This window comes from Coenobita brevimanus, chromosome 57 (genome assembly GCF_032717465.1).
Source record: "Coenobita brevimanus isolate Jiangsu-jjx chromosome 57, ASM3271746v2, whole genome shotgun sequence".
Lineage (NCBI taxonomy): Eukaryota > Metazoa > Arthropoda > Malacostraca > Decapoda > Coenobitidae > Coenobita > Coenobita brevimanus.
Window position 1 is genome coordinate 29,517,835 of NC_137010.1, and position 23,691 is coordinate 29,541,525.

Genomic DNA, 23,691 nt, shown 5'->3' on the forward strand with positions numbered 1-23,691 from the left:
ATCCATCTGTCTTTCAGGATTCTCTCACACAATTTTGTGACCATGCTGGTTAGAGACACTGGTCTATAATTCAGGGGTTCTTCCCTGTTTCCTCCCTTATAAATTGGTACTACATTTGCCCTCTTCCATTCTTGTGGCAAAGTTTGCTTTTCCACTTCCAACACTATATCATTCACATCCTTAGCTTATACTCCTGGTTCTCCTCACTTTCAGCTCTGTGATCATCGATGATTACAAAGTCTTAATTCATATGTTTGAAATCACAACTCTTTAATTAGGAAGTGGTTCATATCAACTATCAGGTACTTTATTATTTTATACTAACAAAAACTTTACTTACATTCTAAACATGCTGTCACACTCTGACGTAATTTATACAAAACGAAAATAAAATACTTTGCTCAGTACACAATGAATGATGAGTGTGTGACTAAATTGCCCATTTTAACCCAGTCATGACTGTCTTTTCTTGACACTAATTCTGCTTAAAACAATACCATTTTGTTAAGCTGAGAGCAAGTAATAAAAGCCTAAAATGTTCATACTGTCACCATTAATTATTTCATGATCGGGAAAATTTTAATACTCTATTCTTTGTGCAGGATGATAATATTCAGCTGAGTCACAAGAGCCTGAAAATGTTAACTCAGCACTCTGTTGTGGCTTTACTACAGTAATTTTCCTTCTTCTATGCAAACCTTTCTATATTTCTGGGTTCTACTCACCGAATTTCCATGTGGCAATTATTAATAACAACAACAAAGACAAAGATAATGATGATGATTTATAAACAATAGGACAGTGCTTTGCTGACCGCACATCAATACTGTATGCCTTTTAAAATTTAAGATGTAATTTCAGGCTACACTACCTTTCATAAAACAAGTGTATCCAAATAAAATCAATCAAGCTCAGAAGGCAAGGTAAATAAGCTACAATTCTTGATTTTTTAATACCCATCATCACTTATATAAACTGCAACATATGGCTTTATAGGACCCATGATCCTCCTCATCATCATCAAAAGGCATTAATGTCCGTTTTCCATGTTCGCATATGTGAACAGTGGTTTACCTTATACAGTAGCAGCTTTCCAACAACAGAATAACAGAAGATCAGAATAATGAACTGGAGGAACAGAATACTGAGGTATTACTTTATAGTGCTGTACACTACCTCAGCAACATCTTAACATACTGTTTTGCTTCGACTGCCTCAAACTAGACTCCAATTACTCGACATGTGATCATCATTGTATGCAAACAAGCCCTGAGGTTTGTGGAAGGTTGTAGGCACGTTGTCTCGCACCATCAATTTGCAGTTGCGCTCAAAAATCTGCAACAAAGGCAAAGGTTTTCATGTGCCTGACTCATTGGAACTCATAAGTATACTGTGCCTTATCGTACTACATTGATTTATTGATATACAGTGTACCGTACTAGAAATGTCACAGTGTTCAAAAATATACAACCCTATCTCATGCTACCACACATCAAACACCACACCACACTGTCATTTCACACACATCCACATCTTACACTGCAACATCACATTCACATCCCACACCATCAGTTCACATACTATCGCACCTCACAATTCCAAACCACAGTCATAACACACACTGCCACACTTCAATGACACCACACATAGTAACTTCACAGATGACTAAATCTTACATTACCACATGACTACTTCTCACACTATCACTCCACTCAAGCTGCCACACTTCACACTACCACTCCAAATACTACCACATCTCACAATGCCACATCACACACATACCACATGGTCACACATCACACTGTGACACCAAATACCACCACATCACATAGTCACAAATCATATTGTCATACCACACACTGCCATATCATCCACTTTTGCATAATAAAGTCACACTTCATACTGTCACTCCAAACACAATTCACACTGTCACTCACTCCACAATCACACCTCACAGTAATTACACACATTGCCATACCACAATCACACCTCACACTGCCACTCCACATTACCACATCATGGTCACACCTTACACAGTCACACCACCAACCAACACATCATACACCTCCACACTTCAAACTGCCACATCACAGGCACACCTCACATTATCATAACACACAGTCACTCCACACACTATTGCATCACACACTAGCACATCAGACATCAGTCACACTATTACATTACACACTAATACATCAGACATCAGTCAAAGACACACTATTACATTACAGTTACAATACAAACTACCACATCACACTCTACCATACTTCACATTGCTAAACTCAAATTCACACCTCACACACTTACATCTTATGTCTTCTATTGTACACAAACATTTCTATCACCCTATACAACAGTGTATAATCTGTATAAACAAGGGACACGTATACATTCCAGTTTATACTCTGGCATAAAATATAACTTTATATTAGGCATAATATACTCACAGACCAAAATAAGATGTCAATAGTAGTGATGAAAGATTTAAAATGTGTCAGCTCAAGACTTATCTATGTCAAGGTTATACATTCCTGTTTATACTTTGGCATAAAATATAACTTTTATATTAAGCATAATGTACTCACAGACCAAAATAAGACATCAATAGTAGTGATGAAAGATTTAAAATGTGTCAGCTCGAGACTTATCTATGTCAAGGTCCAGTTCAGGAGGGTGAAAGTGGCAGTAATTGTAGTGTAAGCAATTTGTGATGATGGGGGTGAGTCAGAGAGTGACAGGTTCTGGAATCAGTTGGATGAAGTGATTGAACGGATGTCCAGGAGTCACAATGTTTATGAGGGGTGATCTGAATGAGAGAGCTGACCCTGGTGCAGTTAATAATATAATGGGTCTTTATGGTGTACCAGGGGAAAATGATAAGTGAAGGCAACTGAAAGACCTGTGTCAGGAAATGAGGTTGTGTATTTGTAACTCATAAGCCTAAAGATGCACATAAATATATTTGGTACTGAGGGAAAAGAAACAGTGCTGAATGGACTCTAACTGATTATGTGCTTAAGGAAAGAATGATACTTCGGAATGTCATGAGTATGAGGATGATGAGAGGACAATGAGGAGGTCTATCTGATCATATGAATGTGGTATGCAATGCAAAGTTAAGCTGACATGAATGAGACAGACTGAGAGATGGGTAGTTTGGGTGAAAGACTAGAAATGGAGAAGCTTAGAAACAAGGAAGTGGCAGATGAATACCAGACTAAAGCAGTGGAGGAAACAGATACAATGAATGAATGAATTGGTGAACACCTTGTGAAATGGACTTTGGGAATATTCAGTTAGGAATTCCAAATCAATGCGTGGTAAAAATAGGTGGCTTGATTGGATGCAGGAAAGGAACTCAAATGATAGAAGAGAGTACAATGAGAGTAAGAACCATGCAAAGAGACCAATAAAGTGGAAAAGGAGGTGGTAAATGAGGATCCAAGAAGAAAAATTAATGAAAATTAATCTGAAAGTAGGAAACTGTTCTGGAATGAGGTGTGAAAATCTAGATGTGAAAATGGAAAGAAGTAATTATATGTAAAGGATGAAAGTGAAAGAACACTAATCGGTGGAAACCATTTACTATACTAGGTGGTTTATGGCACCTGGTGGTTTAGTGGGTAGTAAGGACACTCCAGTCGGATAGAGCCAGTGTTGGTTTATATCCATGGGGTGGTTGGGGTTACTGCTCACATAAAGCCACTCAGGGATGAGTGAAGCTGGTCACTCTCGTCTTAAATGTCAGGACCAACTTGCCTAGCACCGGGCTCCTATGTTCCTCATGGGACAACACAGGATTAGATGATGTAGACGCAGATGTAGACAAAAACAAGATGGGCATAAGTACTTCTTAGTATATGTTTTAAGTTTTCTAAATGTTTCACTAATGGAGAAAGCATATGACAGGGTGGATAGACAAGGATTGTGGAAAGTATTAAGAATATATGGAGTAGATGGGAAGTTGCTGAATGCTGAGAAGAGTATGTATGATGGTGCTAAGGTTGCAGTGCGTGTGGAAGGTGAACTGAGTGAATTTTTCTCTTTGAAGGTTGGGTTCAAACAGGGATGTGTCATGTCTCCATGGTTGTTGAATCTGTACATGGATGGGGTAATAAAAGAGGTACAAGGTAGGGTAGTGGATGCTGGAGTGGCCCTGGTGAGAGAGGGTAGTGTTTGGAAGCTCCCTGTACTGTTGTTTGCAGATGATACTGTGTTGTTCAGTGAAGACGAAGGACAGCTGCAAGGCTTGGTGGATGAGTTTGGGAGAGTGTGTAAGAAACGGAATCTAAAGGTGAATGTAGGGAAGAGTAAAGTGATGGTCTCTGAGAGAGGTGAAGTCAGTGAATGTACAGCGAGGTTGGATGGTGGGGAATTGGAAAATGTGAGTACGTTTAAGTACTTGGGTAGTGTGATGAGTAAGGATGGAGGTTGGAGGGTGAAGTGCTTGAAAGGGTACAGCAGGGAAGAAAGGTTGTTGGTTCCTTGATAGCAGTGATAAGAAGCAGGGAAGTGAGCATGGAAGTGAAAAAGTTACTACATGACAGTATTGTGACACGAACTCTAACGTATGGAAGCGAAGCTTGGACGTTGCTGGAAGGACATAAGTCAAGAGTGAGAGCAGTGGAAATGAGTTATTTAAGAGGAGCCTGTGGAGTCACATGGAGAGACAGGCTGACAAATGAGGATATAAAGAAACGTTGTGGTGTGGATGTGGATGTGATAGGAAGCGTTAGGAGGAATACACTGAGGTGGTTTGGCCATGTGGAGAGGATGGAGGGTGAAAGGCTGATGAAGAGAATGTATGTGAGTGAGGTGGAGGGGGGAAGAGGGAAGGGGAGGCCGAGGATGAGATGGAGGGATGGGGTGGAGAGGTATATGAGAGAGAAGGGTGTGAGTTGGGAGTGGTGCAGTGAAATGGCGGGGGACAGGGCGAAGTGGAGGCGATTTGTTTGTGGCCACCCTGAACGGGATTGAGGCGACTGGCAATAGATAGATAGAATTTTACCATCACTATTTTATTTATGGTGGCATAATAATGGGCAATAATTTTCCTGCATTTGCGGTTTCCTTTTGACGGGCATTGTACAGGTTTGCATGTGTCAGCCTTGTTCACTTACCAGCAGCTTTCCTTTGTTACCTTATCTCTTGCAGCTTCTCAGTTCATACTGTAGGACCTCATACAGTAGGACCTCATCCCAACCCTTGTAAGGTCTACCTATTGGTGCTCTACCTTTGGTTCCTTCTTCCTAGCATTAAAAAAAAAGAAGAAAAAAAAAAATCACACTCATTTATCTTTATCGCCTAATTTTCATCCTCCATTCTCTTCACATGTCCAAACCACCTTAGTCTCCCACTACACATCAATTAATTTCATTTCATTTTTGAAGGCTCCATCACGCTTGCATTGGTTGGTCTTGGTCATCTAATGGCGGTTCTCCATGCTGCTCGATCTCAGGCAGCTTCCCTATTTAGTCCCTTATCCCTGGGGTTATACTCAATGACTTCATCCCAAGTCTTTTTCGGTCTACCTCTTGCTACCCTACCCCTAAGATTAACACTTCTCACATTTTACACCCAATTATTATCCCCCATCCTTTCCACATGCCCAAATCATTTCAATCTACCCCTCCTCATCACAACACCAATACACTCCAGTCCCATCCTACCTGTCAACGCTTTCATCATAAACCTACACCTCCTCCCCTCCACTGCCTCTCACTCAGGGACATACTGCACATCCACCTAATCACTGCCATTTCTGTACATTTGAGCATGTGAATATCCTCTTCCTTTACTGCCCAGATCTCACCATCATACAGCATTACACTCCTAAAACATGCCGCATACAAAGATCCTTTAGCACGAAGGGAGAGCCCTCTCAATGTCGGGAGAGGTAACAGCTCCAAGAACTTCTTCCAACCACTCCTCATTCTAGCCACAGCGCTAGCTCCGGCCCCACCTCCACCACATAACATGTCTCCCAAATAACAAAACTCTTCCACACACTCAAGAGACTCACCTGCAAGTTCAATCCAATCTCCACATGTTTTCCCATACACACTGCACATGTGAAATCAGAATTATTTCGCAGTCTATCTCTAATACGAATATATCTCTTATGCACCACTTATCACAAACACTGCACAATATGGAATTACTTCCCATGCCCTTGTGACATATCACACATGACCATTCCCCCTCTTCTTTAACAGTACTGCCCCCAGCCCTAGATACCACCACTTTTGTTTTATCTGCATTTCCTTTTAAGCCCTTGTACCCCATACCATCTCTCCATTTCCTAAATCTTTCCTCTGCCTCCCTTTCATTCCCTGCAATCAACACCAAATCATCAGTATACATCTCCCATAGGAGTCCATTTCTGAAGTTGCATGAGAGGGCTTCAAGTACCATAATAAACAATAAGGGGCTCAAGACTGACCGCTGATGCACACCAATATTCACATCACATTACTAGTTCTCTGTCAGTTCATTATATGCTCATTAACAATTCCGCCATTCAGGGAAGCACTACACATCCATCCAGCCATCCTCATCTTTGTACACCCAAACCTACACATCCTCCTACCTTACTATCCATATTTCACTACCATTAAACACTCAACTTCTCAAACAACCAAAATCAGTCTTCACCTTGTGTAAAGGGAGAGTCCCCTAAACACCAAGTGAGAGAACAGTTCCCAAAACTTCTACTATCCACTCATAACTCTTGCAATGGAACTATCTTCAGCTTCCCCCTCCTGCACAGATCATAAACCGGTAATTCAGATAACAACACGTCTCTACACATTCTGCGAAGTCTGTTCTGATGCATTCAGTCCTCTTTCCTTGTTTGTCCTAATGTTCAAAGACTGCAACATCTTACGATACACCTGTGACATAATAATGACAATAAAGACACCATATACTGAGAACTTAAATCTATGTAAATCTAAGGTCAAAGATATGTATTAAGGACTGACAGATCGAAGGGCAGACAAAAAAAATCACAAACAGATGCAGTCCGCTCTTAAAGTCTTGGTTGTGTGCAGGCAAAAATGCTACCATTACTTTACATGAAGCAAATTTAATTGAAGCATGCTTATGGCTAATGAATGAAGAGCTAAAAGCACAAAAACTCATTTCTGACTTCAGAAAAACTTATGATGGATCATGACTGAAGAAAAGGTGTTCATTCATCAACAACTTGATAATGAGAAAAGGTGTTCATTCATCATTAACTTAATAATGTAGAGAAGGTGTTCATTCATCAGCAACTTGATAATGAGAAAAGGTGTTCATTTATCAGTAACTTAAATATATTATGTTGAGATGGTGCTTATCCATGAGCAACTTAATAATGAAATAAAGTGAAATCAATTTAAACAAGGCCTAACTGTAGAACAGTAAAGAGGTACGGTACATACTGTAGACATACCATATATATTAGACCTATTGTATATGGATACAACAGCAAAGCACTCACCTCATCGTAAGTATTTTCAACATATTCAGAGATGTCATATTCTACCATGGGCAAGTTGCGGTTAATAAATCCGGCAGCCTTGGCTACATATGGTAATGCATGGTTCTGCAAGGTTGCCACCTCCCACAGGCTGCTCTCATTTGCTCGGCACTTGCTTGGTTCTTTCTCATTTGGGTCATATGGGTCATTATCCAGGTCTGTATGAAAACAGGAGGTATCTCACAACTGACATACATGTTCCTGATATTGTACAAGTGTTTCAATATTCCAGCAATTCAATAATTTTTTAAGCCTTCTAGTACACGAGGTGAAGAGAGAAAATTTTACAATAACATTACAAGCAGCCCTCATTATAATTATGGAATGTGTTCTCCAATATCATCACATCTTCCATGGGTAAACTGACAATTCAGCTGCATACCAATGCGAAGCTGATGGGCATTTTTTTGCTTTAATTTAGAAGAAAGAAGAAGAAGAAGAGGAGGAGGAGGAGGAAAGAAAGAAAGAAGATGAAGACAAAGAAGAAGAAGAACAAAAAGAAGAAGAAGAAAGAAGAAGAAAAAGAAAGAAGAAGAAGAAGGAAGAAGAAGAAGAAGATGAAGAAGGAAGAAGAAGAAGAAAGAAGAAGAAAGAAGAAGAAGAAAGAAGAAGAAGAAAGAAGAAGAAGGAAGAAGAAGAAGAAGAAGGAAGAAGAAGAAAGAAGAAGAAGGAAGAAGAAGAAGAAGAAGGAAGAAGAAGAAGAAGGAAGAAGAAGAAGGAAGAAAAAGAAGAAAGAAGAAGAAGGAAGAAGAAGAAAGAAGAAGAAGGAAGAAGAAGAAGAAGGAAGAAGAAGAAGAAGAAGAAGACAGAAGAAGAAGAAGACAGAAGAAGACAGAAGAAGAAGAAGACAGAAGAAGAAAAAGAAGAAGAAGACAGAAGAAGAAAAAGAAGAAAGAAGACAGAAGAAGAAGGAAGAAGAAGACGAAGGAAGGAAGAAGAAGACGAAGGAAGGAAGAAGAAGAAGAAGAAGAAGGAAGAAGACAAAGAAAGAAGAAGAAGGAAGAAGAAACAAGAAGAAGAAGAAGAAGAGGGAAGAAGAAGAAGAAGAAAGAAGAGGGAAGAAGAAGAAGAAAAAAGAAGGAAGAAGAAGAAGAAAGGAGGCCAGGCAGCTAATAATGAGGAGTTCCTACAGTGGTAAAATTTTCCAAAATTTCTAGCAGGTCAATTGCTTCCAAGGCCTTCCATTATAGAAGTGGTAAAGTGAGAAGTGTTTAAAATAATGGGCCTGGTACTAACTGGTCGAAGTGGGGTTGTGAAGGAGTTTGTGGAGCCCCTGACACCTGATTAGGAGGTTTGCAATGAACTTGATAAGGAGTGCGAGACATTGAGTTGGCGCCACCAGGCTCAGCCGGCTCAGACGCTTTGTGAAGGCTGCCATCACATACTCTGGTAGATGCCTGGCAAGTGAAAGTTTTGTTTTATAATTCTATACCATAACAATGCAAGGGAAATATATGAGGGGCTGCCCATAGTAACAGTGCTGAAGTGCCAAGTATAATTAATGCAGCAAACTGTGTTCAAAGTTTGGTGACTTTTAACTCTTTAGATTTTGTTTACTATTAACGGCAGTGCCATCATGTTTGGTCACAATGGAATTTAAGGCATCTACTTTGAAGTAATGACGTTTAAATAAATTAAATTTGTGAGGATTTTTATGAATACCCTTGAAGTTTATGTCAATTTGTCAAAATTAGTGCAAAACTTTGAGATAAATTTGCTGCACCAAATAATAATAAAATAGCATGGTATAGTTAGTGTTGTTGTTGTTTACCTATTGTAATGACACAGAACATAATTTCACTTGATTACTGATTGATTAACAAATATAAAATTGATGAAAGTGACAGAGGATGTTACTTGGAAAAGTTAGAAGCATAATACTACTACTACTTTCATAATAATAATAATCGTAATAATAATTATAATTATCAGAATGAAAAACCATATTACAGCCACTTAGACAATCTAGAATGGTGTATTACTGACATTAATAATAATAACAATAATTACCAGTATGAATGTACTGGCACTGAAATCATCCTTCTAGACTGTAGAAGCTGAATGTCATTACCCACCACCCAGCACTACAGTGTAGTATTGTGTTGTCATTCATAATCTATAATCATAGTCCATAACTGGTCCAGGTCGTCATCAAACGCGGAAAGCCGGCAACTAACCAAAACAATGTGCTCATGGAATACTTCATTGACCTTGTCGCTCGATAGCCCGGCAGTCAATCAGAGAGCAATGCTAGGCTGGCTGAGTTATCATTGGCTCAGGCCATCCTGGCTGACAGAAAACGTGTGGTCCAGGATGCTGGGAGACTTCACTGCTACTATACGCATACACTACCAGACCAGGCACATGGGGCCAAAATTTTGATTGAGTGAAAAAGCTACCTTGCTTCATGAGCATTTCAACCTTATTTTCAGTGTTGTTTTGGTGAAACATCCAACCACAACCATTAGAGAATGGGTCAATATAGTGATATGTCATACAACGAATTTCGCAGTAAATGTCGGTTAGCACCATTTCTATGTGCAGCCCCTCATACCATCATTATCTAAACAAAATCATTTCCTTCCCGCTCTGTCAACCCTGTATATAAGTCCACATGCATGCATGCACCCACCTGTACCCACCCACACCCACTCACATGTACAAGCAACGTGCTGAGGTTTGTATTAGGTAAATGGACTCCACAATCATTCAAGATCTTTAGCAAAACAGCATCTTTCTTGAATCCACTCAGGTATGCATGCCCTTCCCAGAGAAATATAAGTTCATCTAGCCACATTAAAATGTGTCTACCCTCCTCCTCACTTCAGTACCAACATGAAAATGCAGTTCACAAATCCACAATACCCTAACTTTCATGCGCCCATCACAACACATTCATTCTATCAGCTTAAACAAATCTTTAACACAAAACCAACATAAGAATTCAGGATGCATTCTGCTTAGGTGGTGGTAGGTGGTGGCGACAATCATCCACTCACTTGATGTAGTGTTGCCTATTTCTTTCTTCACCTTCATCTGTGTCTGCCCTCCTTTCTTCCTATTTCTCCCATCTTTCTGTCACATATTATTACTTTTCTTTCCTTTTCAGGTGGCTTTACATTAAGTGACAAGCCTAATGATTTCCTGTAAGCCGAGAAATCATTTACAATGCTGGGTGGTAACCATATAACCAACCCATACATGTTCCTTTCGTATCAACAAGTGGGTTGGCGGAGGGTTGGTGCCCCTCCCAGTAAAACAACTAACTCAAAGACAAATGGCCACCCCTTACAGGATTATGGCACCCGGCTATAGGCAGACAGACATACTCTGCTTGGATTTCTGTTGTTCATACAGTTTATGTCTGGATGACCAAGGAGCAACAACATAAAAATAATAAACAACAAAAAATATGATGGAAAGTCAAAGAAGTACAGATTCCTATTTTATTCCTGAAAGAAGACACAGCATACTGTAACTCTGCCATCATAGTACAATATCATAACATTGGCAAGGATGTCAACTTCAACAAGCAGCGTTTGCTTGGGCAGTGTCAGTTCAACAACAGAAACTGTATTAACTGAATGCATAGGGGAAGATTTGTGATAAGCAATTCATTTCCTATGGCCAAAAGGCATCCATCCCTGGGGAAATCCATCATGAACTCACTGCAGTCTATTGTCCCCCTGTCATGATGGTGCAACATATGAATCCAGAAATGGGCAGGTTAGTATGATGGACAGACAAGTGGGTGACCATTCACATCTGGCAATCATGTTGACGACATTGACACTGGTGAAGACCAACAAACATATGTCTCTTTGGCTGTTGGAAGAGAAATTTAACCTTACAGATGGCACAGTTTCAGGCACTATTTACAAGTGTCCAGGCTACCAAAAGGTTTACAGCAAGTGTGTTCTGAGGCAATTGAGAGACAACCGCAACAACTCATGCTATCTATCTATCTATTGGCAGATGCCTTAATCATGTAAGGGGTGGCTACAAACAAATCGCCTCCATGTCACCCTGTCCCCAAGCATTTCATTGCCCTGCTCCCAGCTCACACACCCCTCTCTCATACACCTCTCCACTCCATCCCACCATCCCATCCTTGGCCTCCCCCTCCCTCTCCCCAACTCCACCTCACTCACATACACTCTCCTCTTCATTCTCTCCCTCTCCATTCTCTCCACATGGCCAAACCACCTCAATAGGTTTCTCCTAACACTTCCTATCACATCCACATCCACACCAAAATACTCCTTCATTTCCTTATTTGTCAGTCTGTCTCTCCAAGTGACTCCACATGCTCCTCTCCAGTAACTCATTTCCACTGCTCTCACTCTTGACTTGTGTCCCTCCAACAAGGTCCAAGCTTCACTTCTATACATTAGAGTTGGTATCACAGTGCTGTCATGTAGTAACTTTTTCACTTCCATGCTTGCTTCCCTGTTTCTTATCACTGCTTTCAAGGAACAAGCAACCTTGTTGTAAGCTTTCAAGCACTTCACCCTCAAAACTTCCATCCTTACTCATCACACTACCAAAGTACAGCACTTACATGCACTCACATTTTCCATTTCCTCCTCATCCAACTTCACTGTACATTCACTGACTTCACTTCTTTTGAAGACCATAATTTTACTCTTCCCTACATTCACCCTTAGATTCCGTTTCGTACACACTCTTTCAAACTCATCCACCAAGCCTTTCAGCTCCCCTGCGTCTTCACTTAACAACACAGTATCATCTGCAAACAACAGTACAGGGAGTTTCAAAACACTGCCCTCATTAAAGCCGCTCCAACATCCACTGCCCTACCTTGTACCTCTTTTATAACCCCATCCATATACAGACTGAACAACCATGGAGACATGACACACATCCCTGTTTCAATCCAACTTTCAAGTAGGAAAATTCACTCAGTTCACTATCCACACGTACTGCAGCCTTAGCACCTGCATACATACTTTTCAAGGCATTCACCAACTTCCCATCTAGCCTACTCCATATATTCTTAATACTTTCCACAATCCTTGTCTATACACCCTGTCATATGCTTTCTCCAAATCCATGAAGGCTGCATACAACTTCTTTCCCTTCTCTAGAAACTTTTCCACTAAAGATCTAAGAATGAATATCTGATCTACACAACCTCTTCCATTCCTAACACCTCCTTGTTCTTCTCTAACTAATTCCTTTGTTATTTCCCTAACTCTGTCAATAAGTATCCTGTCATATAATTCTCCTATTATACTTAAAAAAAAAAAAAAAAAAAAAAAGTTTTATGCCAGGTATCCTGGAAGGGCTAAGGCGTTGCCCCTAGGTAGAGGACTTTGGATTGGAGCGTGTAGCATTTCATGACCGGATGCCCTTCCTGATGTCTACCAATGACCCTTGGGTGGATTCGATCCTTTGACCCTTCGATCAGAGAGAAGCACTCTAACCCACTGAGCCACAGCTGCTACACTTTTCCTATTACACCAAAAAGACAAATGCCCCTCTGATTGCCACACACATCTTTTCCCCCTTTTCCTTTGTACAGGGGGACAACTATACCTGACTTCCAGTCCTCTGGGACTCTACTTTCTTCCCATGCCAATCTGCACATCTTCCACATTCTACTATCTCTCCCCCATGATAGCATTTCATCACACACTCCATCCATCCCTGGGACTTTCCTCAATTTGACTTTCTTCACTGCTTCCACAACTTCCATCCTACTGATTTCTTCCTCTCTTCTCACATCCCTCTGTCTCCCAGCCATTCCCCAGCCACTTATACTCGCATTACTTTTGTTCTCTATGTTCAACAATTCCTTAAAGTGTTCTCTTCTGCTCGCTTCTTCTCCCTTCTCCACTAGTAATCTACCATTTTTATCTTTCACTCCCTGACTAACTTCTTTGACACCCTGTCTAACTCCCTTTCCCTCTTTCCAGAGCATTTTCTTACATTCCCTCCACTTTACACTCAAATTCCTTCCAAACTCCTCATCCACTCTCTTCTTACTCTTACTAATCTTTTCACCTCTCTCTTCCTCTCTACATATAACTCTTCTGTCTCTCAACATCCTCCTTGCCCGTTTCTCATCTACTCAGCCTGTCTCACCTCTTCATTCCACCATGCTGTTCCCTGCATCCCCTTTCATCTTCTCTTCACCCCACACACCACCTAACATGCTGCACAGATTTCTTCATTGAATATCTTGCACACACCTTCCACATCCCCCATCTGCTCCAATCAATATTTACCTAATTGCTCCTCCATTTCTATCTTATATTTTTTTTTTTTCCCCCATGCTCTTGTAACCTTGCCACTCTCCTTGTATGAACTACTTCCTCCTGTCCTTCCTTTCTTCTATTTCTCCATTTCACTTGGACCTTGATTCTCACCACCACCAAGTGATGGCCAGAAAGTCCACTCCCCAGCCTCTATATGCTCTTGCATCCATTACACACATTCTCATCCTATCATCCACATACACACAATCAATCATTGCCTTCCACTCATTCAGTTCACCACCCACCTTTCTCATCACTTGCAACGTATACCCATGGATCATTTTGTGACTGAAGAGGGTATTGGCTATCACCAACCCCCTCCCAGCACAAATGTCCACTAAAGCACTGCCATTTTCATCCATCTCTGCTGGCACACTTCACTCACCAACTACTCCATCCACCTTCACATTCCCTACTTTTCCATTCATATCTCCAATCAAAAATACTCTCATTCCTTTCATACTCTTCCATGCACACTTCCACATTTGTCCAGAACTCTTCTCTCACTCTGCTTACACGATCTTGTGTTGGCGCATACATGCACACAATCACCAACATTTGTAGTCCAACTTACAATTTTACCCACACAATCCTTGAGCCAACTGATCCATACTCTCTTATATTCTCCTTCCATCTGTTACTCACAACAATACACACTCCCTCTTTTGCCCTCTCTTGCTCACCTACTCCCGCACATATACCCCATCCATACACCCATTCTCTCACACTCTCACCTCTCCAGTTAGTTTCAGTTAATCCACATATATCCACTTCTGCACCCTCAAGCACCTGGACAATCTTTCTCTCTTTCACCTCATCATTTGCAACCTTTACAGTCCATGCCGCAATCTGTACCATGTCCTTTGTTCGGTCCCTAGTTGTCACCTTTTGGTCAGTCCTGGTCCGAGGCTTCTTGTTCATATTTTTAGTTAGTTGTTTTCCAGAAAGGGGCACTAACCCTCCGCCAACCCACCTGCTGTAACGCAGGGAACACTTTTTTTTTTTTTTTTTTTTAAATGTGGGGAAGAAGGAATCAAAGGCAATGAGCCTGCAAAACTGTTCTTTCCAAGAGAAAAACAAAATACAAGAGAGAGCCAAATTCAAGATCCATTCATTTTGAGATGCCTTGACACACTGCGTTTGAAAGACTGGAGATCATAGGAAGCAGGAAATACAGACAGAGGGAGACAGTTCCAGAATTGACCTGTTGCATAAATGAAGGACTGGGAGTAACGGTTAACTCTTGCATTAGAGAGTTGGACAGAAAAGGGGTGAGAGTTTGCTGCTAGACGGGTGCTACGCGCCCGTCGTAGAAGTGAAGGAATGCATGCAGACAGTTCAGAGGAACAGTTGGTTGGTTATATGGACCCAGCGTCGTAAATGCTTTCCTGATTTAGAGGAAATCATTTGGCTTGCCACTCAATGTAGAGCTACTCTAAAAATAGAGTACCACTACACTAAATGGGTGGATGATGGGCACCCCCACCTACCATGCAACTTATCCAGGGTGATTTAATTCACACCCCTCCAGCTCTACATACAGATGAGGGTAATGATTTCTTAGGGAGAATTATTACTGGAGTGGAGACTTGGGTGTACCATTACAATCCTGAGAGTAAAGCCCAATCAGTGATAAGGAAGCACCCTGGTTCTCCTTCTGCAAAAAAAATTAAGAGGACAAGCCTAGGAAAAGTGATGGCAGGTGTGTTTTGGGATATGCATGGAATGCTTTTGGTGGATTTCACTCCTTGTATTCAAATCTAGGCTGCTGTGTTTTCTTATGGGAGAGAAAAATGTTTTATGACTTGAAATACCTTGGATGCATTTGCAAGATAAAAATCCCAATTGAGATTTTATTTTGCTCTAATTTGTCTTCATATGTACTGATTTTTCATGTTTTCATTGTACTGTACTTACTATATATCGGAACATATATCTTTATTAATAACCACTGCTTAGTGGAAATAAAGTTATTTATTTTTTATTATTTTTTTTGTGGTGTAACAATCAATGCACATGCTTATTAGGTGACCTTCATGAAACTTAAGGAATCTGTTACAAGAGGCCCAGCTTGTTGTCCAGGGAGTGCTGTCGCTGCACAATACTGCCTTGACACACAATGGTCATGCAACAATCTCTGATGTTTGGCACTGGGAAATTCTACTTCATCCAGCCTGTAGTCCTGATTTAGCACCAACAGGATTCCACCTTTTTCTGACTCATAAAGCACCTTGAGGCCTAGTTTTCCATTCTGCTGATGTCCAGGAAGAGGTCAAACACTGGCTACATCTGCAGGATGAATCTTTCTACCACCATGGCTTTGATTCCTTGACCTATCACTATGGTAAGTGCCTCAAGAAACAAGGAGGCTATGTCAAAAAATAAACTGTATTGTGGTAGTATCTGTTCCTCACTGTAGCCCATTCACATAAAAGATAGATAGATAGCTAGAGAGAGAGACAGACAGACAGACAGACAGAGAACTTCATTTCTGGTTTCCCATAATCATCATCATTATCAATATCATCATCTAGATCCTTTTTCCCACCTAAAGATGGGATGAGGTATGATCCAGAAACAAAGATAATACAACAGTGTGACAACAACCATAAAACAAATAAATAATAACCAGCATTATGAGTGATATGGCAGCCCTTGTGCTCAACAAAGGTGTAATAATCAACCCCACAGCTGTAACATGAAATCATAATGGTAAACTACCTTAGAATTCTTTTCTGTTTTAATGTACTGTATATCCAAAAGAATGATGGTAATGATAATGATAGATGATGACAATGATGATGATGATGATGATGATTATGACATCACTACAACTGATATCCTAGATGTTACTGTAAACCCCAACCTAAGCTGTACAGCTCATGTTAAATCCCTTGCTAAAAATCTATCTATCTATCTATCTATAGCCCGACGCCCTAATCCTGCAAAGGGTGGCCGCAGACAAAACGCCTCCAAGTCGCTGTCACCCACCATTTGACTACCCTCCCCCCAACTCACTCCCCCCTCCCTCATATACCTCTCAACTCTATCCCTCCACCTCATCCTCGGTCTACCCCTCCCTCTCCCTCCCTCCACCTCACCTACAACTCTTAGTCAGTCTTTCATTCTCCATTCTCTCCGTATGTCCGCACCACCTCAGTGTATTTCTCCTACTCTTCTCAACCACATCCACATCCACCCCACAACGTTCCTTCACTTCTTCATTTGTCAACCTGTCCCTCCATGTCACTCCATATGCTCCTCTCAAGTAACTCATTTCTACTGCTCTCACTCTTGACTTGTTCCCCTCTTGCAGGGTCCATGCCTCGCTTCCATACATCAGGGTAGGGATCACAATACTATCATGCAGTGACTTCTTAACTTCCATACTCACCTCCCTATTACTCATCACTGCTTTCAGTGAACCAACAACCTTCCTTCCCTGCTGTACCCTTTCATGCACTTCACCCCCCAAAGTTCCATCCTTACTCATCACACTACCCAAGTACTTGAATGCACTCACATTCTCCATATCTTCACCATCCAATCTTACTGTACATTCTGTGACTTCACTTCTCTCAAACACCATAACTTGACTCTTGTTTACATTAACTTTCAGATTCCTCCTCCTACACACTGTCCCATATTCACTCACCAAACCTTGCAACTCCCATTCATCTTCACTCAACAATACTGTATCATCAGCAAACAGCAACACCAGAATCTTCCAAATCTCATCCTCATTCATCAGAGCCACCCCCACATCCACTGCCCTACCTTGCACCTCCTTTACAACCCCATTCATGTATATATTAAACAGCCATGGAGACATCACACAACCCTGTTTCAGTCCCACACTGAGATCAAAGAACTCACTCAGCTCACCATCCACTCGTACTGCAGCCCTAGCTCCTTCGTACATACTCTTCACAGCACTCAACAATTTCCCCTCAACTCCATATATTCTTAATACCTTCCACATACCTTGCCTATCTATTCTGTCATAAGCTTTCTCCAAGTCCATGAAGGCAGCATACACTTTCTTTCCCTTCTCTAGATACTTCTCCACTAAACATCTTAGAAGAAATATCTGATCTACACACGCTTTTCCCTTCCTAAATCCCCCTTGTTCTTCTCCAACTAGCTCCTCTGTCATATGCCTAACCCTATCAATGAGTATTCTACCATATATTTTACCAGTCACGCTAAGAAGGCAAATACCCCTATGGTTACCACATACTTCTCTCTCCCCTTTTCCTTTGTATAAAGGAACAATTATACCTGATTTCCAGTCCTCTGGAACCCTTCCCTCTTCCCAAGCCAATCTACACAACTTCCATATCCACTCCACAACAATCTCACCCCCATACCTCAGCATTTCACCACACACTCTATCAATTCCTGGGGCCTTTCCCAACTTGATCTTCTTCATTGCTTCCACTACTTCTGCCCTACTGATCTCTTCCTCCCTCCTCTCATCTCTTCTTCTCCCAGCCATTACCCAACCACTTATACTCACACTGTTCTCACTCTCTACATTCAACAAATCCTCAAAGTGCTCCTTCCATCTCCTCAATTTCTCTCTCTTCTCCACCAGCAATCTATTATTCCTATCTTTCACTCCTCTACTATTTCCCCTTTTACACTGCCTTACTTTCTTTACCTCCTTCCAAAACAATTTCTTACTCTCCCTCCATTTCACACTCAGATTCCTCCCAAACTCTTCATCCACTTTCTTCTTACTCTCCTTCACCAGTCTCTTCACCTCCCTTCTCCTGCTCACATATACCTCTCTCTTCTCTCTCTCATCTTCTCCCCTACCTCTACTCGCTAACCATTCACTAGATGCCTTCTTCTTTTGTTCTACAGCTCGTTTCACCTCATCATTCCACCATGCTGTCCCTTGCACACCCTTGCATCTCCTCCTCACTCCACAAACCACCTCACACGCTGCGCCTATCTCTTCCGTGAATATCTTACATACGTCTTCCACCCCTTCCATCTGCTCTAGCTCATACCTTCCCAATCTTTCTTCCACTATGCTCTTATACTCTGCCATTCTCTCACGATCTTGCAAATTCTCCACTCTTCTCACAGGAGCTGTTTCCCCCTGTCTTCACCTTCGTCTCCTCAACCATTTTCTTTGCAGCTTTACCTTGGCCATCACTAAGTGATGGTCCAAGAATCCATTCCCCCACCCTCTCCAAACTCTTGCATCCAACACTTGTCTTCCCAGTCACTCATCCACACACACATAGTCTATCATAGCCTCTAAAAAACTGGGACTTATGTACAGAGTTCATGAGTTCTTCACTGACGAGCAGATGGCCATAATATACAAAAGTCTTGTGCGTTCTCAGATCGAATACTGTTCCCCACTGTGGAGTGGATGTGGAGCGGTTGCACTGATGCAGTTGGACAAAATTCAAAATAAAGCCATTAGATTAATCAATAATCCTGCCATAATGCAGGACTTTCCTCCATTATCAGTACTTAGAGATGTTGCTTCTTGAGCATTATTTTATCAATATTTTTACCGTAAGTGCTCTGATGAACTTGCTTCAATTGTGCCTCCCCTTCACACTTTCTCCCGAAATACTCAGGCAGCTAGAAGTGCCCATGAACTCACACTCTCTCCCCCTCAATGCAGAACCTCTGCTTATCAAAATTCATTTATCCCCAGAACTACTACTCTCTGAAATTCACTTTCTGGGAGTTGTTTCCCACATACATTTAATCCACTCGAATTTAAAGCCAATTGTTATAAGTTTTATGAATGGAGGATGCCTTTAGGCATATGGACTTTTTTTTTTTTCTTTGTTTTTCCTTCCTCCATTCATTATTTCATAAAATATATATATATATACTGCAAGCTGATCTGTCATTTAACCCAAAAACTATGAATGAGGGAAAATCCGATATGCACCCACTGTGCAAAGAATACATTTCTCAAAATGTTTCTTCTCTTGCCTATTGACAGAGGATGTGATGAGGCATATGCAGAGCAAATTTTGGGATGATATGTGCTACGTTACAGCATTTCCAGCACTTTAAATTTTGGTATGGTACTGCTGGTGAAGAGGATGGGGAAGTGGTGGGGGAGTGGGTGTGCAGGGAAGGGGTCTAGGGGGTCAATGGAATAGGGTGGGATCTGGTGGGGTGGGAGGGGAGTGAGGAAAGAGGGGCATTATGGAAGTTAGTTGCAGTCCCCCTCAATCCATTCTGGAAAATAAGTTGCAGTTTACATGTAGTGTCAAAACTTCTTTAAAAATAAAAAATGCCTTGGGTATATCTACTTGCCATCAAGGCTAAGCAAACTGTTTTCAGTGTAGGACTGTTTTCAGTGTAGGATAGACCACATAATTTATTGAGCGCGCGCGCGCGCGCACGCGCACACACACACACACACACACACACACACACACACACACACACACACACACACACTGAGGCAACGCCAGAGACAACACGTCTGTCTCCTCGCTCCGCGCTGGCCATCCTTGGCCACAAATGGCCATACCTAAATAGTATCTATATATAAGTCAACCTCTGTACTAAGTTAAACAAAATGATGCTCTAGTATAGTAGTGCAAATACAAGTAAGAGTGTTGTCCAAATAAAAGAATACATCCACTTAGTGCAAGAATCTGCTGATCAATGCATCACTGGCTGGGTGTCGCCTGTCACCAGGCGGGTAGCAGGGAGATGCATACTTGTAAGTACAAGTGATCTTTCTAAGTGAAAAACCACAAGATGAACACCATCTTTAGTAAAGTGAATATGGAAGGAGTTAAGACAAGGGATAATGGTAGAAAACAGGATGAAGAACAAAGACCCCATATTACCTTCCTCACACAGCCCCATCTCTTAACTCCCTCTAAAGTCACTGGCACTACAACTAGTTACACCTCAAACACCCCTAGCCCCATCACAACATGGCTTTAGGCCACTACACTTCACAAACACTCTTCTTACAGATCTTACACAGAGAGTTTTTGACGGCACGAATTCAATTAGGCCACCACACAGAACACTCCTAGTCACACTAGACATTAGCAAAGCTTTTGATGCCATCTCCCACCACAACCTCACAAAAAAATATTCAACACAAACATGCATATAACACAAAAAGAAGGCTGGCAAACTACTCAGCAGGCAAATGTGCACATGTAACATTTGTCGGTCAATCTTCGAACATCAGAAACTTCATAAATGGGGTCCCCCAAGGATCTGTTTTGTCCCCTACACTCTCTTTAACCTATACATGCACGACATACCCACACCCCACACACCACAGATACACATAGCTTCCGAAGCAGATGACGTAACACATGTAAACACCAAAATGCAAACACAGCTGCACACATCCTCCAACCTTACCTCAAAACACTATATGAATGGTTCACCACAAACAGGCTCAAAATAGTCCCAGCCAAATCTACAGTGAACCTTCTCACAAACTGGACAGCAGAACACAGTCACATCCCAAACCTCACCATAAACAACACTCCCCTACCCCCCCCCCACACACACAAAATCCTTGGTGTAACATACAACACATCTATGTCATTTAAAGGACACATCACAAACATTAAAAATAAAATACCACCAAGACTCAATGCCTTGAGGTCACTTGCCCATACAACATTTGGACACAACAAAGAAACCACCACCAGAGTATACAAACAATATATATGTTCAGTGATGAATTATGCGAGCCCTGTTTGGCCCCCTAACCTCACTAGAACACACTACAACACTCTACAGACAATACAGAACAAGGCGCTAAAAATAATCACAGGCTGCACAGCAACTACACCCACAGACCACCTACATCAAGAAACCAAAGTCCTCAAAGTCAAGAATCACCTACAGTAGACATGAGAAGCACACAAATTCTTGCTGCAGCCTCCTCTGAGGGTTTGGGGGTTTCAAGAATACTCCCCCAGTATCCCTGCTTGTCGTATGAGGCGACTAAAAGGGTTGGTGGTGGGTTAGTGCCCCACCCCATAAAGAGAACTAACTAAACAAACGAATAAAGCGCCTTGGACCAAGACAGACAATACGTTGATGACAAAGGAACGGACAAAGGACATTCTGAGGGTGGGGACATGGAATGTGAGAGGAATGAATGATCAAGTGAAAGAGAGAGAGATTGTTCAGGTGCTTCAGGATGCAAGAGTGGATATATGTGGATTGACTGAAACTGAATGGGAAGGTGAAAGGGTGAGAGAATGGGGATACGGTTTAGGAATATGTGCGGGAGTTAATGAGAATGAGAGGGCAAGAGAGGGACTATATCTGATGATAAGCAAGAAGTGGAAGAAGAATATAAGAAAGTATGAAACAGTGGGTGCATGGATTGTATGGGTGAGAATGAAAGTAGATATACAAGCATGAGCGATTGTATGTGCATATGCGCCGACAGAGGACCGAATGGCAAGAGCGAATGATGAGTTTTGGGCAAGTGTAGAAACATGTGTGGAAAAATTTGAGAGGAGTGAGAGAGTGTTTTTGATCGGAGACATGAATGGCAAAGTTGGGTATGTACGAGTGGATGGAGTGGTTGGTCAGTGGGGTATGCCAGTTGAAGTAGATGGGAATGGTAGTGCTTTGGTGGACATCTGTGCTGGTAAGGGGTTCGCAATAGCTAACACCTACTTTCGGCATAAGATGACCCACAGGTATACATGGAGAGTAATGAGGAAGATGGATGGTGAACTTGTTGAATGAAAGGCAATGCTAGACTACGTTTGTGTGGATTAGCGAATGAGAAGACAAGTGTTGGATGCAAGAGTGTGGAGAGGGTGGGGGAATGGAATTTCGGACCTTAACTTAGTGATGGCCAAGGTAAAGCTGCAAAGAAAATAGTTGAAGAGATGAGGGAGAAGACAGGAGGAAACAGCTCCTGTGTGAAGAGTGGAGAAAATGCAAGATAGTGAGAAAAAGGAGGAGTATAAGAGCATAGTGGAAGAAAAATTGGGAAGGTATGAGTTAGAACAGATGGAAGGGGTGGAAGATGTATGTGGGCAGATGGAAGGGGTGGAAGATGTATGTAAGATATTCATGGAAGAGATAGGTGCAGCATGTGAGGTGGTTTGTGGAGTGAGGAGAAGATGCAGGGGTGTGCAAGCTGTGGAACAAAAGAAGAAGGAATATAGTGAATGGCTAGTGTAAAGGTAAGGGAGAAGAAAAGAGATGGTAAAGAGAGGTATATGTAAGCAGGGGAAGAGAGGTGAAGAGACTGGTGAAGGAGAGTAAGAAGAAAGTGGATGAAGAGTTTCGGAGGAATCTGAGTGTGAAATGGATAGAGAATAAGACATTGTTTTGGAAGGAGGTAAAGAAAGTAAGGAAGCATGAAAAGGGAAATAGTAGGGGAGTGAAAGATAGGAGTAATACACTGTTGGTGGAGAATAAAGAAATTGAGGAGATGGAAGGAGAATTTTGAGGATTTGTTGAATGTAGGGAGTGAGAGCAGTGCGAGTATAAGTGGTTGGGGAATGGCTAGGAGAAGAAGAGATGATAGGAGGGAGGAAGGGAACAGTAGGGTGGAAGAAGTGGAAGAAATGAAGAAGATCAAGATGGTACAGGTCCCAGGAATTCATGGAGTGAGTGGTAAAATGCTGAGGTATGGGGGTGAGATTGTTGCAGAGTGGATATGGAAATTGCGTAGATTGGCTCGGGAAGAGGGAAGGGTTCCAGAGGACTGGAAATCAGATATAATTGTTCCTTTATATGAAGGAAAAGAGGAGAGAGAAGTATGTGGTAACCATAGGGGTATTTGCCTTCTTAGCGTGACTGGAAAAATATATGGTAGAATACTCATTGACAGGGTTAGGCATATGACAGAGGAGTTAGTTGGAGAAGAACAAGGGGGATTTAGGA

At 41.6% G+C, this 23,691-nt stretch overlaps 1 protein-coding gene across 1 annotated transcript in view; it reads right to left on the bottom strand.

The window, feature by feature from the left end:
- Positions 1 to 366: 366 nt before the first annotated feature.
- LOC145402131 (nucleolar complex protein 4 homolog) overlaps positions 367 to 23,691 on the bottom strand; it is a 146,311-nt gene continuing 122,986 nt past the window's right edge. Inside the window, exons 11-13 of the mRNA XM_080274248.1 lie at positions 8,762 to 8,922; positions 7,487 to 7,683; positions 367 to 1,335 (exon numbers count right to left, since the gene is read on the bottom strand). Coding sequence (XP_080130374.1) covers positions 1,216 to 1,335; positions 7,487 to 7,683; positions 8,762 to 8,922 — 478 coding nt within the window. The 3' untranslated portion in view covers positions 367 to 1,215. The remainder of the gene's footprint in view (positions 1,336 to 7,486; positions 7,684 to 8,761; positions 8,923 to 23,691) is intronic.